This window comes from Trichosurus vulpecula, chromosome 8 (genome assembly GCF_011100635.1).
Source record: "Trichosurus vulpecula isolate mTriVul1 chromosome 8, mTriVul1.pri, whole genome shotgun sequence".
NCBI classification, from domain to species: domain Eukaryota; kingdom Metazoa; phylum Chordata; class Mammalia; order Diprotodontia; family Phalangeridae; genus Trichosurus; species Trichosurus vulpecula.
This window is the reverse complement of record NC_050580.1, coordinates 82,325,581-82,340,730: the sequence shown is the minus strand read 5'-3', so window position 1 is coordinate 82,340,730 and position 15,150 is coordinate 82,325,581. Positions and strand designations below refer to the sequence as shown.

At 42.6% G+C, this 15,150-nt stretch overlaps 1 protein-coding gene across 1 annotated transcript; it reads right to left on the bottom strand.

The window, feature by feature from the left end:
* Positions 1-1,003: 1,003 nt before the first annotated feature.
* On the bottom strand, positions 1,004-12,307 carry RBP4 (retinol binding protein 4). Its single transcript, XM_036734414.1, has 6 exons — positions 12,201-12,307; positions 11,961-12,093; positions 11,708-11,847; positions 11,312-11,418; positions 2,148-2,360; positions 1,004-1,283 (listed from the first exon to the last, which is right to left on the bottom strand). The coding sequence occupies exons 2-6, from the start codon at positions 12,069-12,071 to the stop codon at positions 1,270-1,272; spliced, it is 585 nt and encodes a 194-aa protein (XP_036590309.1). The 5' UTR covers positions 12,072-12,093; positions 12,201-12,307; the 3' UTR covers positions 1,004-1,269.
* Between the last annotated feature and the right edge of the window lie 2,843 nt (positions 12,308-15,150).

Below are 15,150 nucleotides of genomic sequence, written 5' to 3'. Positions count from 1 at the left end.
CCATGGGAACATCCATTGTGAGCAGAGCACTAACTTATGCATCTTAGCATACTTTTCCTCAAACCGCTGACATTCAACCCAAGCCCTTTCTGTCGTCCTTTATTTGTCATCATGCCAGGGGGAGAGGGAAGGATGGAGTACACCATCACCCTTACACAAACAGGTGCCAGTTCCTCCCCAGCCATAGCCCCTAGTCTACCAGCACCCACTTCCAAACCAGGGCTCAATGGATAAACATATTATAACTTTCTGTGGGGACAGTGGAGTCTTACTTGAATAGGACAGAGAAACAAGGAGCCTTTTCCACTTCTTGTGATGGAGAATAAAGTGGTTCTAGGGTCAAGAGCTGGATGCCCAACTTTGACATCACTGGTGACCTTGAGCTTCTAACCTCCCTGGGGTTCAGATTCCACAGCTATAAAATGAGCAAGGTGAACAAGTTTGCTTCTTCCAACTCTAAATCTCCAAACCTGTGAAACTACATTCAACTACAAAGGCCTTGCCATAGACTAAGAGGTCAGCCTTCCCAGCTGGGCAGAGGCATAGAGCCACCTGTTAAGTATGAAGGGTCACTTGCCTAATTACAGAAAAACCCTGTTTTAGGAAATGGGTGCAGACCACAGTCATAAGAGTTAGTTGGAGGATTATTCCAACTCCTTCATTTTAGTGGTAAAGAAATAGGCCCATGGAGGCTGACTAACTTGCCCAGAGGCTAAGTAGTGGAGACAGACTTGAAAACCAGGTTCTCCAAAGACAAATACAGTACTCGACTATACCAGGCTTAGAGTTGAAATTAACCCATTAACCTTGCTTCATATGGGACTTCAGCGTTTTTGGGGGGGGGGAGGAGGGAGTGTACATAGAGGTCTCCAGCTGATAAATTTCAATACTTGAGAATTTCTTTACATGAATCAAAATATATGACCACACTATGCTTGGATAGAACATAGCTGAGTACCTCTAATTTGGAAATTAACAAAAACCAAAACGAATAAATGGAAGATTACATTTTATAACATTTTGGAATCTTTATCTTCAATATTTTTTAAAATAAATTGATAGTAAACATATACATTTTATTACAGCTAGCATGCATTCCTTTATAAATTTAGGTTTGGTAAAGGTTTCTCTGTTTTTCAGACACAAACTAGGCAACTCAGATAAATAGATCTGAAGGTTGAATGAGGGTTTTTTCTTCTGAGGTTTTTAAATGAAACTCTATATTCATGGTGTAGTGTCAAAATGAGTTTCCATTGCTTGAGGTTTCTATTAACCGCAGTAGCCTGAAATAGAAAACAAAGTTATTATTTAGAGGTAGATGACATTCTGACTTAATTGCCTAGAAAATGATATCCTCAGATCTTGATTTTGATCTTTCCCCATCAGGGCCTTTCAAAGGGTATGCTGTGGCACCCTACTCTGTGACTTCATTGGTATAGGGAGGTCCTGGATGAGTTTACTACCCTATGAGTTTGTACATCTTGGCGTTTGTCATTTCTCCCTCAACCTTAAGCAATTTTTATTCATCCTGCTATTCCCTCAAGGTGTCACCCTAGAGACTTCTTCTCTTCACAGAAAACTCCCAGAAAGAGTTATTTGTGTTTATCTCTCCAATGTCAAAGTGGTCCCTCTTGTCCCATATGCCAGTATTTCTGGATTTGGTGACCAAGTCATGATTTGATCGATCTTCTTTTGAAGACCTACGGTGAGTGGCAGCCTCTCCTAAAGCAGGCATTTGGGGATATCTCTCCCAGATTTTCCACAAGAATACCATTGCCAAAAGTACTCCTTGATAATTCAATAGCATGTAGGTGAGACACCTGATTTTTTTTCATTTTTCAGTTGGTTGTGTTGGTGTCCTTCCAGTCTTTGAGCCCCTCCAGGGAAAGGACAATAAAGAAGATAAAACAACAATAAACTCAATCCTTAAATTTAGACTTGGGATTTTTTTAGGGTTCAGGAGATCCCACATTTTTTCTTGCATTCACATAACATTTATCTCTACAGAATTCACTATCAACTCACTGCCTAGTAGAAAAAGGTAAGAGTGTCATCATGATTCACCAAGACAAATGCTGTACCACACTCCTGAAGCTCATGTTGGCTACTGGTTAGATGTACCCAGAGGGAGTTGGAAAAACACTTACCATCATGAACGATCAGACGGTACTGCTTCCCTAAGCAGAGCTCTTCTTGCTTTTGCCTAATCACTCTCTGAGCACGTGGGGGTAAACCATGAGGATCCCGAGAAAATACGAAAGAGTAGCTGTCAGCACAGGTACCATCAGGGTTTTTGAGGCGGCAGGAGTACTGAAGTGCATAGGTATCGTAGTCAGTATCCACGATCCAGTGGTCATCATCTAGGATCAGAGAAATAAAGGTGCCGAATGTTGTGAGGGACAAACTTCGACAGTGAGATTAGAAAGATGCTACCCTGAGGATGAATAGTGCTCTCCGGCAGTCCTCTCCAAATGCACACAAATCTGAATAGGATTTGGTTCATTTAGCTCAGAAGTCAGCAAAAAAAATTCAGAAAATTTTATGACCAAGAAAAATTCAGATAATTTTACAGAACTGGAAAAAAAATCTGGAAATGATCTCATTTTGCTTCATTTAAAACACCAAAGAATAACATTATTTTCTTCAGTGATTATCTGTAAACCTAATAATAGGTTCTAATAATGATTCTATCTCTGTTTTCAACTTATTAAATTGCTCTATAATACAGATGAGTGAGATCTCCCTAGATGTGCATGTAATAAAGAGCAAATGTTGATAGAGTGTGTGAATGTGTGTGTGTGTGTGCGTGTGCGTGTGTGTGCGTGTGTGTGTGTAATGTTGGTATTAGCCAGAAGGCTTTGGCTAATATCAACATCTCAGCCAAAAAGGGAAATGTAATACAATTAGTTACAGCAAGAGATGTTACTGACCTTGCCCCCTTGACTCAGGTAGGGGGTAGGTGCCTCCATCAGCTTTATCGTCCAAGAAACAAAGCCAGTAATAGTAGGTATTTTAGGAGGACATGAGATGGAACGAAGGCAGTTTAGGATGGTTCAGTATTTACAGTTTAATACTGGTATAATCTTTCAGGAATTCACAATATTTCACATGCAGAGATCCACACTAAATAGCCTAATTTAGCACCTCTTCCAACCTCTGTGGTATCACTTCAGACCACGTTATGCTGAGAATGGATGAGAGAGAAAGAGTATCTGTCCCTTCTGCACCTGAAGGCCCCTACCTCTCTCAATTGGATTAAAGGAACTGGGTTTGAATCCCACCTCTGCCACTTATCTGTGTGACCCTGAACAAGTTACCGGGCCTCAGTATCCTCAACTGAGACTAGATGACTGGTAAGGTTGGTTCTAGCTCTAAATATATGACCTCTAACAGCATCGTACTTAGACAGGTGTGAATTGCCAACCTTGGTAGAGTCTGCCTTTCTCTAGGCTTGCTAGCCTAGCCTCATACTCAGCACAATTAAATTTTGCTTCAAATGCCTTGAAGTACATAGGTTTAAAAGGCTTTTGCTGGGCTATATACTGTAAATAAATACAAACCAATATGATGAAAATGTTATCTCAGAACCAAGTAGAGTGGGTGATGATGTCAATAAAAACGCACAAACAGGATCTGTCATAGGTAATGAGCGATATATCTGACCTATTTGTGGGTAACTGAGTATTGACTCCATTATGTTGTTGTTGTTGGAGTCTGTTCAGGCATGTATGACTCTTCCTGACCCCATTTGGAGTTTTCTTGGTACAGATACTGGAGTGGTTTGCTATTTCCTTCTCCAGCTCATTTTACAGATGAGGAACTGAGGCAAATAAGGGTGAAGTGACTTGGCCAGGGTCAGATAGCTAGTAAGTGTCTGAGGCTAGTTTTGAACTCAGATTTTCCTGACTCCAGGTCTGGTGCTCTCTCTACCACCTTGTTGCCAATAAAGTATATTAACAATTGATAAACTCAGTACTCTGATATGTAAGATGATACAGAAACACTGCCCTCTCCTACTCTTCCTTGGGGAGTGGAACAGGGTACCACACTCCTGAAACTCATGCTGGGTACTGGCTAGTTGTACACAGAAATAGTTGGATGCTCCAAGAATTATTTAGGGACCATGAGGATGGACAGTCAATGAACAAGCATTTATTAAGCACCGGCTGTGTGCCAGGCTCTGTGCCAGTTACTAGGAATACAAAGAAAGAAATAATCCATACTCTCAAGGATCTTAGATTCTAAGAAGGGAGAGGAGTACCTATACAAGGAAGTAAACACAAAGTAGTTAATTAGAAGGTGGTTAAGAAGAGGGCACTAATTGGGAGGATCAGGAAAGGCTTCACGTAGAAGGTGGTGTTTGAGCTGTGTCTTGACAAAGGAGGGATTCTATGACACAGAGCTTAGGAGAAAGTGCATTCCAGGCATGGGAGATGGCAGCCAGCACAGGAACACTGAGATAGCATGACATGGATGAGGAGCAGGGAGAAGGCTGGTTTGGCTGGATCACAGAGTATGGATGGAAAGTAATGTCCAGTGAAACTGGAATGATAGTTGGAACTAGGTTGCAAAGGGTTTTAAAAGCTAGCCAGTTTATACTTTATCCTAAAGTGCTTAGTATAGTGCACAGCACATATAGGTTTGTTAATAAGTATTTATTGGCTAAAGGCAATAGGGAGCCATGGCAGTCATGTGAGTGAGAGACTAACATCACTTTGGTGGCGATATGAAGGAAAGACTAGAGTGGGGAGAGACTTGAGGCAGTGAGATCAGATATTCATAATAAAGATGAGAGAGGATGAGGACCTAAACTAAAACGGTGGATGTGTGGGTGGAGAGAAGGGGTCACACGCAAGAGATATTGTGGAGGTAGAAAAGCAACCATTTAGCAATGGATTGGATATGTGGGGTGAGAGAACATAAGAGTCAAGAATAATACTGCCATCACAAATATGACAGACTGAAAGAATGCTGAGGCATAGAATAGAAAAAAAGGAAGTCTGGAAGAAGGGAGATTATAGAGGGGAAGATTGTAAGTTATGTTTTGGATATGTTGAGTTTTAGATGTCTCTGACACATCCAGTTTAAAATGTCCAGTAGACAATTGGAGCCACAGGGGCTGGGTATAGAGATCTGGCAAGTATCTACATAGATGATCCCTAATTTTTGTCCCGGGGCACTTGTACACATGACCTAGGACAAAGGTTAGGGACCATTTGTGCCTACATGAATGTGTCTTAGCAAGAAGCTGCACACAGCAATCCTCTAGACTGAATTGTAGTCTTATCCTGATCCACTGTCATTAAGCAACCCATGAATGAGCCGGAGCCTGGTTCCAAGGCCCACCTTCTTGTACTTCCTACCCCAGGCAAGGAAGGGGAAAGAATTTGATTGAAGGCCCTACTTTATATGCTGAATGTCTTCCATGACACACTGACATATATCAGGCACTCAATAGATGTTTTTGACTACTTTTTCCAAATTAAAATCCCAAACCTTTCTGCTCAGTAAAATTACCTTCACTTTACTAATGGAGGAGCTGGTGGGCATCTGTTAAATGACTGGCCTATGATCACGCAGTTAGTTATTAAGCCACAGAACCAAGAATAGAAATCACGAGACTGAGTCCTACTTCCTTCCATGCCCCCCACAGACTCCATGGTGTATGGAGAATCCTCCTTTGTTCTCCCCCAAAGGCTTTTTTAGAATGATTCATAAATGAGCGTGATTTTTCCTACAAAGGTAAAGATCATTTTTCTTTGACATTTTACTTAGATATGCTCTCCAGGCTTGAATAGCTCAGCAGATCTGTGTCTTGTGAATTTCCCCAAATAACATGGAGAATACAAAATTCGGAGACCAAAATTCACTTGAATTTTCATTTTTGATTATGTCAATTTTTTTTTGGCAGGGCAATTGGGGTTAAGCGACTAGCCCAAGGTCACACAGCTAGTACATGTGTCAAGTGTCTGAGGCCAGATTTGAACTCAGGTCCTTCTGACTCCAGGGCCGGTGCTCTAGTCACTCCACCACCTAGCTGCCCCTGCTATGTCAAATATGTGACTGTTCCTGACTTTAAAAGGAGGGAGGATATTTGGGTTCACCCCATTACATCCCCCCATGAGCCTTTCTTCTTTTTAATTAAAATCTTATTGATGCCTTTTGTTTTTACAATATAGTCTTTCCTAGATATGTCACCTCATCCACCTACCCAACCAAGGACCTTCTCTTGAAACAAGGAAAGGAGATATGTACAAGACTTGTGATTTCATTCATTTGGGGAACTCCCAGATGAGAAAACTTTCCCTACCAATGGAGATCAGTGCCTTCTCTGCAATTTGTAGTCTTAGAATTGTCCAGAGTGCTAAGAGGTTAATTAACTTGATTGGGGTCACACAGACAGTATGTATCAGAGATGGTACTCTAATCAGGCCTTCCAAAGCGATTTCTACATCCACTACAACACAATGTCTCTACATGACAGAGAAAAGACTAAGAAAAAGCAATCAACACAGCTCCTATGTCTGATACTACAAGCAATGTTCTACATCCATTATTCCCCACCTCTCTAAGGAAAAGAAGGACGGTCATTTCCCATCTCTGCCCCTGACCTTTTCTTTTCAGTCTAATGCTTCAGTGATGGTGTTAAGAAATAATTCCAGAGTAACAACTACTGGTCACAGTCTCATCTTTATAAGAATGTTTTCAGTGGAAGAATTGCTTGCGGCCCACACTGACAAAGACCAAATCCACAATCTTACTGATATTCAGGGAGGAGCAGGCCTGCATAACCCACTGGAACTTCATTTACTGATGATGCTCATCTGTACAGGGTTCCAATGTTCTACAGGGTATTTCCCTGTTCTGGGAGCTGATTCCCAAATGGTAGCATGACATAAGGTCTACATGGTGGAAAGTCTGCTACCTGGTTTCCTTGGACCCAAAAAGAAAAGATATCAGCTGGTACATACACAATTTGGTTTAGCTACTCTGCCGTTTTCTTGCCCCCCCCTAAAAAAATCACCTCCCCCCAAAAAACTAGTCAAGTCAATACAACAAACAGTGTGGCTGAGATTTTTTTTTCTGATTTATCAAACAGGTTTACTCCAGCCTCTATGTGGACAAGGTTGGTAAAAAATAAAAAAAAAATGTTAAGACTAGAAAGGGCAAAAAGAACACTTTGAACCCAGTTATCTAGATCAGTCAGGCTGGAATGTTTGAAGGGTTGAAGTTCTCTCTCCTTCCTCCCCATTCCCCCATCACCCAAAACTGCAGCCACAGTTCAATAGGAACATGATGCCTTAGGGACAGAACAGTGGGAGGTTCTTTGTTCTCCATTTATAGGAGGACACATAGCTCAGAGTTTGGGAAGGTGCCAGGGCAGCTATTCATTTAAAGGTAACATATTTAAATACAAAATAGGGGTTTTTTTGCAGGGGAGAGGGGTATTTTGTAACTTTCCTTTTAAAATAAATGATTTTTTTATGATTAAATAGTAGCATTTGAATTCTTTCAGTGATGTAGATATCCTTCCCTTTAAATATCTTGGGGATCAAAGAATTTAGATATGAAAGGGGTCTATAGAGATCATCTGGGTCAACAGCTTTCCCCTAATTTGATGCTGGAGAAATTGAGGCCCTGATAAGCTAAAGGTCAGAGGCTATGATAAGCTAAAGTTCAAAGGCCCTGACTAGTCAAAGGTCAAACTGCAAGTATAAGAGCCAGAATTTAAATCTAGGGTATCTGGCTCCAAATCCAGTTCTCTTCCCACACCATAAATAAATAAGGAAAAGGAATAAGCTATTTTTTTAAAAGCGCCTCACATTTTTATGGAGCTTTACAATTTACAAAGCATTTTACAGGTTTTATTTTATTCACTCCTCACAGGAATCCTGTAAGGCAAACGGCACAAATTCTTACGTTCATTTTACAGATGAGAAACTAAGGCTCATTTAAGTGACTTCCCTGAAGCTGTGAAGCTAGTGTCTCAAATCCAGATTTTCTCACATCAACTCTAGTGCTCTCTCCACCAAGTAGAAACAGAAAGTGTTTGGAAGAATATGAACCTAGATAAAACTCATGGGGGTAGAAGCAGAAACACACAAAAGTTCACAGAAAATGAGGAGGGGTTTCAGTCAGGCTGAAAATAGAGGAAACATCTAAGTCCAGAACTCAAATGCTACTAGAGGGGTTCTTAACTTTTTTGGTTTGATGGACCCTTTGGACAGTCTGCTGAGCCCTCCAGAGCTCGTAGCAGGATAATGTTTTTAAATGCATAAAATAAGATACATAGAATTACAAAGGAAACTAATTATATTGAAATGGTTATCAATGATTTACTTAAAAAAAAGTTCACCAACCCCAGCTGAAGAACCCTTGTGCTAATATAGCTACTAATTAGCTATGTGGCCTTGGACAAGTCACATCACCGATCAAAAATAACAAAAATAAATTCTCCGGGCTTCAGTTTCCTTCTTTGTAAAATGATGAAATTGAGCCAGAAAGATGATCTCTAAGGTCCCTGACAGTTCTATCAATCTGTGATTCTGTATTTGTTTATATTTCCTGGTGGCTGGTGGGACCTTCCTAACGCCAGAAGGAATTAATGATTAAGTCATTCAGATTGCATCATTTTCCCTATATTACTGTTTTCTGTGGTTTCTGATTTCAGTCATATCTCAGCTGAGGTTTTGTAATCATGATTCATTTTTAGTAATAGTATTGTTTGATTAGAAAATTTAATTTTCCCTTAAATGTATTATTTTTAAAGTTTTCCTGATTTTTTTAGGGTGCTTTCATTATTACTTAGGCTGAAACTTCTTTTCCCTTATAAGAATATACTTCCTTTTTAAAAATGAAAAACTAAAATAAAATTTGATATACATAGTTTGGAACTCATCTACTGGGTAAATCTACAGACACCCGAGGAGCACAGATTCAAAAATGAAAGGGACTCCACGGGCCACCTATTCCAACCTCTTTCATGTATGGATGGAAAACTGAGGCACGGAGAGCTGAAGGGGCCAATACAAGGTCACACGGGGGCAAGTGGTAGAGCTGGGATTCAAACTCAGGTTCCTGGATTCTAAAGCCAGCATTTTTCCCACCTTACTATACAATAATTTATAAAAACAAGTTCCAAACACATTTATTCCGGAAAGTAGCTTAGAATACTAGAATGATGCTGAGTAAGAAAGGGAATATTGCATCTACTATGTGGCTAGCACTGTGCTAAGTGCTTTATAAATATTTTCTATCTTGGTCCTCACAACAACCCTGCAAGTTAAGTGTTGTAGGAAGAGGTTAAGTGACTTGACCATGGCCACATAGCTAGGAAGTAGCTGAGGCTGAATTTGAACTCAAGTTTTGCTGACTCCAGGCCCTTCACTCTATCTACTATGGCACCTAGCCATAGCTTATAGGAAAGGGGAAGATATGACATGTAAGAGGCAGATCCATTCAGGGGATAATGTCCAAAAACTGTCAACGAAACAGGATTATAGATCACAGGGAATGAATTAGAGCCTGGGTTCCTCAGCAGACTGCTGAAATTATGTGAGTACCCTGGCTGGCCCTCACCTCCTCTAGCTTGGCCTTTGTCTGGCCTTTGTCTCTCCCCTTCTCTCCCTGAGCTGTATAACACCTAGTTATAATGAGGAAGCCGGCAATGTTAGTATTAATCCTGATTTTGCCCTTCAGAGTCCTAGGACTCATGGACAAGTCACTTAACCCTCTGGGGCTGAAGTTCCTTCTGGGCAAAGCGAGGGGGAAAATGAATTGATCATAAAGGCCTTGAGATCCACATCCATGGCTGCTGAGGGAGAACAGAAAGACCACTGCATTTGGAGACAGGACCTGACTCTGTTCCTTCTCACCCACTAGGTCTCATGGAAAATGAGGTAGTTGGGTTCCATAATCCCCTAAGGTAGCATGTCAGCTCTCAATCTTCAATTGCATTTCTTTCTGTTCCAACATCTAGAACAATGTGTTTGTTAAACATAGGCTCATCTGATCCTAGTTCTAGAGCAGGAAGAAACCTCAATGGTCATCTAGTCCAATCTCTTATTTTATAGATGCAGAAAAAGGGAATAAACATTTACATAGCTCCTATGGTGTGCTTAATGTTTACAAAGGTTATCTCATTTGTGACATTATCCCCATTTCACAGTTAAGGAAATTAAGTCAAACAGAGATTAAGCGACTTGTCCAGGGTGACACAGCTAGTTAGGTGTCAGAAGCTAAATTAGAACTCGGATCTTCCTGACTCCTAGGAGAGCCAGGCAGTGAAGTGGATAGAGTTCAGGGCCTGGAGTCAAGAAGACCTCAGACACTTACTACCTGTGTGACCCTGGACAAGGCACTCAACTCTGCCTCCATTTCCTCACCTGTAAAATGAGATAGAGAAGGAAATGGCAAACTACTCCAGTATCTTTGCCAAGAAAAGCCCCCAAAATGGGGTCATGAAGAATTGGGCATGACTGAACAACAACTTCCTGAGTCTAGACCCAGTGGTCTATCCACTATACCACCGAATGAAATGAAAAATTATTTGCTCTAGATAATTATTATGATTCTTTCCGATAAAACAATTGAGGTAATGATATCTTCCCCTGTCCTTTCCCTATGTCACTATCTGCCTGGAGTAGGAAAGGAGTAGGGAAAACAGAGGTGCTAACACATAAAGACCTCTCAACCTGGAATCCAAAGAGATGAGCTAGCATCCCAGCTTTGTTATGTCCCAGCTGTGTGACTTAGGTAAGTTCTTTTAACTCTTAGAAACCTCACTTTTTAAATCTGTAAAATGGGGAGAATGCCTGCTTTAACTACCTCATGGAATTGTTAACATCAAATGGGATGATATGTAGGGGAATTCACTTAGTAAATGGTAAAGTTCTATGCAATTTAAAGCGTTATTCTGAGACACTGCTGGGTGACTCCCTGAACCAGGATAAGTAGGTATGCCTGTGCTTTTTGCATATTTAAAGACATAGTGGGTGGGAAGGAAGACCACCCACCAGTAGTCTGCCACCTCCTCTGAGGACCTGGGATCATATCTTGGTGTGGAATTAAGGGTCCTGTAAACAGTCTGAATAATCGAAAGACCACCCTCCCTCCCAACACTCCTAAGAGACCGAGCCAATTCATCTTCCCAGGTTTCCCACCCACTCCCATTCTCAGGCTCATCATCAACTCTGTCCCCAAGGAGTAATATTTAGACAGTATATCTCAGAGTACTGAGGTGGCTGGGAAGAAAGACATTTTTGCCCCACAAATCTTGGATGTCTGGCTGTCAAACCATGTCAATACTCACTTCCTCTCTGGAGAAAGGATGCCATTCCCCAGTACTTCATTTTGAACTTGGCAGGGTCTTCTGTATCCGTGAAAGTGCCCACCATATCTGCGCACACGTTCCAGTCACTGCAAAAGGGCCAGAAAAGGAGCTTAAATCGAGTCTGGCCGACGCACCCTCCTCTCTGGTCCCTTCTCCGACCACTCCCCCATGCCCACCTCCCATCACCGGGGGCTAGGGGGACTGGGCACAGACTCCTAGGACAAGCGTACGATGGCCCCGGCTCTGGCAGAAGCCTGCCTGGAGCGCAGGGCGCAGGGCTCAGTGTCCAGGTCCCGCGCAGGTCCCGCTGGCGCGCAGAGCGCAGAGCTCGGACCCCGCGAAGTGTGAGTGCAAAGCTATTCTTGGGTCACTAACTTGAGAAGTCGGACTCTGCCCCTGGCCGTGGCTTTCATCTTTCCAGTCTCCGGTTCCACCGAGAAGTGGGTGACGATGTTGTCCTGCAGGAAGAGCCCCTCAGGGTCCTTCTTGGCCAGTGCGTACCAGGTCCCGGAGAACTGTAAAGGAGAAGGGGCGGGGACACAGGGGGGGGAAGAGGACCCGCTGAGCCTGACCCGGCCCTTAACCGGGTCCTAGGCGGGCTGGGCGCAGGGGCCGTGCTGATACCTACTCGGGCCTTGTCGAAGTTTTCCATCACTCGGAAGCTGTCCACGCGGCAATCGCGCTCCGCTGTGCAGGCGCCCAGCGCCAGGAGCAGCAGGAGAGCCGAGGCCCGCTGCATCCTCCTGCTCCCGCTGTCCGTCCTGGAGGACACAAGCGAAAGGGGTGTCAGCAAGACGGCAGTCCCCTCCTCCTTCTGCCTGCCTGTTTCTCGGGAGGCGAGCTCCGGATCTGGCTCCGAGACACTCACTCAGATGCTGGGCGGCTCAGCCTGAGCGTCCGACTGATCCCCGGGGTTGCTGCCGCCGCGACTACAGAGCCAAAGCGGAGGCGCGCGCGGCTCACCGCCCCTTTTATAGCACCGGGGTGGGCCGCTCTTTCGTAACTTTGCAGGGTGAAAGACCGACCGACTGACTGACCCGGGAGTTGGGGGATGGGGAGTCAAGCTCAGCGGGTGGTAGGGGGCTCGCGGAGATTGAGCCTACATAACAAGTCATCTGTCTGCCGTAGCCTCCTGGAGGGGCACCACTCATCCAAATTTCTGGAGCCAGCCTATACACAACGTCTTGGGAGGGACGTCAAACCTTCTCAGTTTCAATGGCTGGAACCTCTGAGCTGCTGCTAGAACTGAAAAGGGGGGTGGGGGGATATAGGCATAGGAAGCAGTCCAGCAATAGCCTAAAGGCCCCGGGTTCAGTTTCTCAACAGCTGTTCCCAGTCGTGGTTGGGCATGTGTCTGTAGCGTCGTAAGATTCAGTGGCAGAAGGCCCTTTGCAACTCTTGCAGAAGAAAGACGGATCATCAGAAGCATTAGGTCCCTTAGAGACCCTGTGGAAATCAGTGTGGTCATCATCATATTAGTTACCATGGAGCTAACGTTGTCAAAGGTTTTCCTTCTCCCACTGGAGGGTAAATTATGAAGGATATTAGAAGAATTTCAGCAAAGGGAAAGGCACTCTTTATTGCATAAAGGATTTATTTTTCTCTCCTTCAGGCAAGTGGTGGTGCCCCTAGGTCAATATTTGTCCGAGCCTTTCAACATCTGTAGAAACACTAAAACCCCTGTTAAATATTCTCTAGCAATGCAATCCTGGACAGCAGAGGAGAACTTGCAATAATCACAGTGATGACCTCCTTACTCCATGAGACCATCAGCGAGGGGAGTTAACCATTTTAGAGTTCAATAGGAATTTGGGTTTTTTCAAAACTCTTGATCCTGGGAAGAATCTGGGGCTAACTAGGACAGATAAGGACCTATGTCTTGAGCCAATAGAATTCTGAAGTGTCTACACAGTACTATACATTCAGATACACTGGATTTTTTGAGTCTGAAATGGTTTGCTTTGACTTTGTCTGGAGAAAGCCAAAGAATTGGCATAGTTAGTTGTGCCCAAGGAAGACACAGCCTTTGTCTGAGAGGAAGAGAATTGGCCAAATGACCAAGAACTGGGGTATCCCATAATCCCCCCTTGTCCATACGTTGCCAACATTATTGGCATGGACCACATCTGCAGTATCTAAAAGACTCATTTGAAAAAAATGAGCTGAGTACTTGATCAGAGGTTTTTAAAAAAGTGGATTAGTTTGCAAGTCATTCCACAGATAAATTTATCTTTATCAGTTAAATAAAAGTAGAGAAGGGTGTTTGGTTCCCAGGAATGGTTATTTTAGGCAAGTATTGAGATGACTTTGGGATCTTCTAAAAAGATATGGGTTGACTTCCTTCTTTAACATCTTTTTCTATTCTCTATCTCCTACTCCTTTTTTCTCCTGCCCATTTTTTTAAACCAACTGAATGTTTTCCCACACAGAGGCCTATTCTATCACTTCTCCAGTGAGAAAACTAAGGATTCCAGCTTTAAGCCACAGGAATAGACTAGAACTGGACAGTCTCTTGGTGGGAAGGATTCCACTGAAGAACATACTAGCGAGATCCTCTTCACCTCTGTGTTCTTATAGACAAGATCCGTGGTTCCTATGAGAAAGTGGGATGTAGCAGAAAGAGCTAGCCTGTGAGTGAGGACCAATGTCTTATCCCTTTCCTCTACCACTAATTAGCTGCATAACCTTGGGCATATCTCCACCTCTTTGGCTCTCAGATTCTGCATCTACAAAATAAAAGTTTTGAACTAGACATTAAGGACCTTTCTAATTTTCCGTGATTCTAAAATTATGCTAATCATACCTACCACAAGTATTGGGGGGGGGAGGGGAGACAGCTAATCATCTTGATGTGATTTTTATAACAAAATGTTTGTAATTCTTAGTTACCCTGGAAAGAGGTACTTAATCTTCTTACTCTCATATGTTTTTTAGTTGGTCCTGATGAAATTAAGCGTTGATTTTGGCACACTTACTCAGATTTCTTCATGATTACAAATACTTGTATATAGGTCAACTCAACTTTTGCTTTGGTGAGTAAAATAAGGTTGAACTATATTGAGATTTAGCCCCATAAAACAGTCTTAGGTTGACTCTTATTCTATGCAAACTAAAGACTTTCAGGTAAATTTTCTGTCCTTCTGTCCTTAACTTCTGTTGTTCTAGGAAACTCTCAAAGACCTTGCAAGGAAGGTGATCATTAATTCAGGGAATTAGTAGATGTTTCCCACCTAGAAATTCCCTATACCAATAAAATTAAAGCTCCAGTCCTTGTCCCTATCCCTATCCCTTGTGGCACATTAAAAAAGTAAGCTTCCTTACCATACTTTATAATGGACAAATAGCTACTCAAGTGTATCTTTGTATCTCCAGAGCATCTCATGGTTTAGTTTAGGAAATTCCTGGTATAAAAACTCTCTCTGCCTGATGCAGATTGTAACATCATCTTAGAGAATTGCCCAGGACATTAAGAAGTTAAATGATTTGCCCAGTTTGTCAGAGGCAAGATTTGAACCCACATCTGACTCCAAGGCCAGCAATGCTCTGATACCTCTCTGAGTGCACTGTATGTATTAAGTTTTTAATAAATACTTTGGTTTGATTCTTCCCCTGCTGAAACTGGCTTTTATATACCTCCAGAGATCAATGATCTCATCACCATGTTTCATTCCTTCCATTGATGCAGGTTGCACTCTATCCACCCTTCTTATCCTATGTGATCCTTGATTCATCTTAAATCTTTTCCTTTTTCACTCCTTCCATCTTCTATTCACTGAGACCTGGCTCCCTCCTGATGATACAGCTTCCCTGGTTACCCT

Coding starts and splice junctions, on each gene's coding strand:
- RBP4 (XM_036734414.1), bottom strand. CDS start 12,071: ATGCAGCGGGCCTCGGCTCTCCTGCTGCTCCTGGCGCTGGGCGCCTGC. Junction 11,848..11,960: donor AAAACTTCGACAAGGCCCGA/GTAGGTATCAGC, acceptor TCTCCTTTACAG/TTCTCCGGGACCTGGTACGC. Junction 2,361..11,311: donor ATCCTTTCTCCAGAGAGGAA/GTGAGTATTGAC, acceptor CTCTGATCCTAG/ATGATGACCACTGGATCGTG.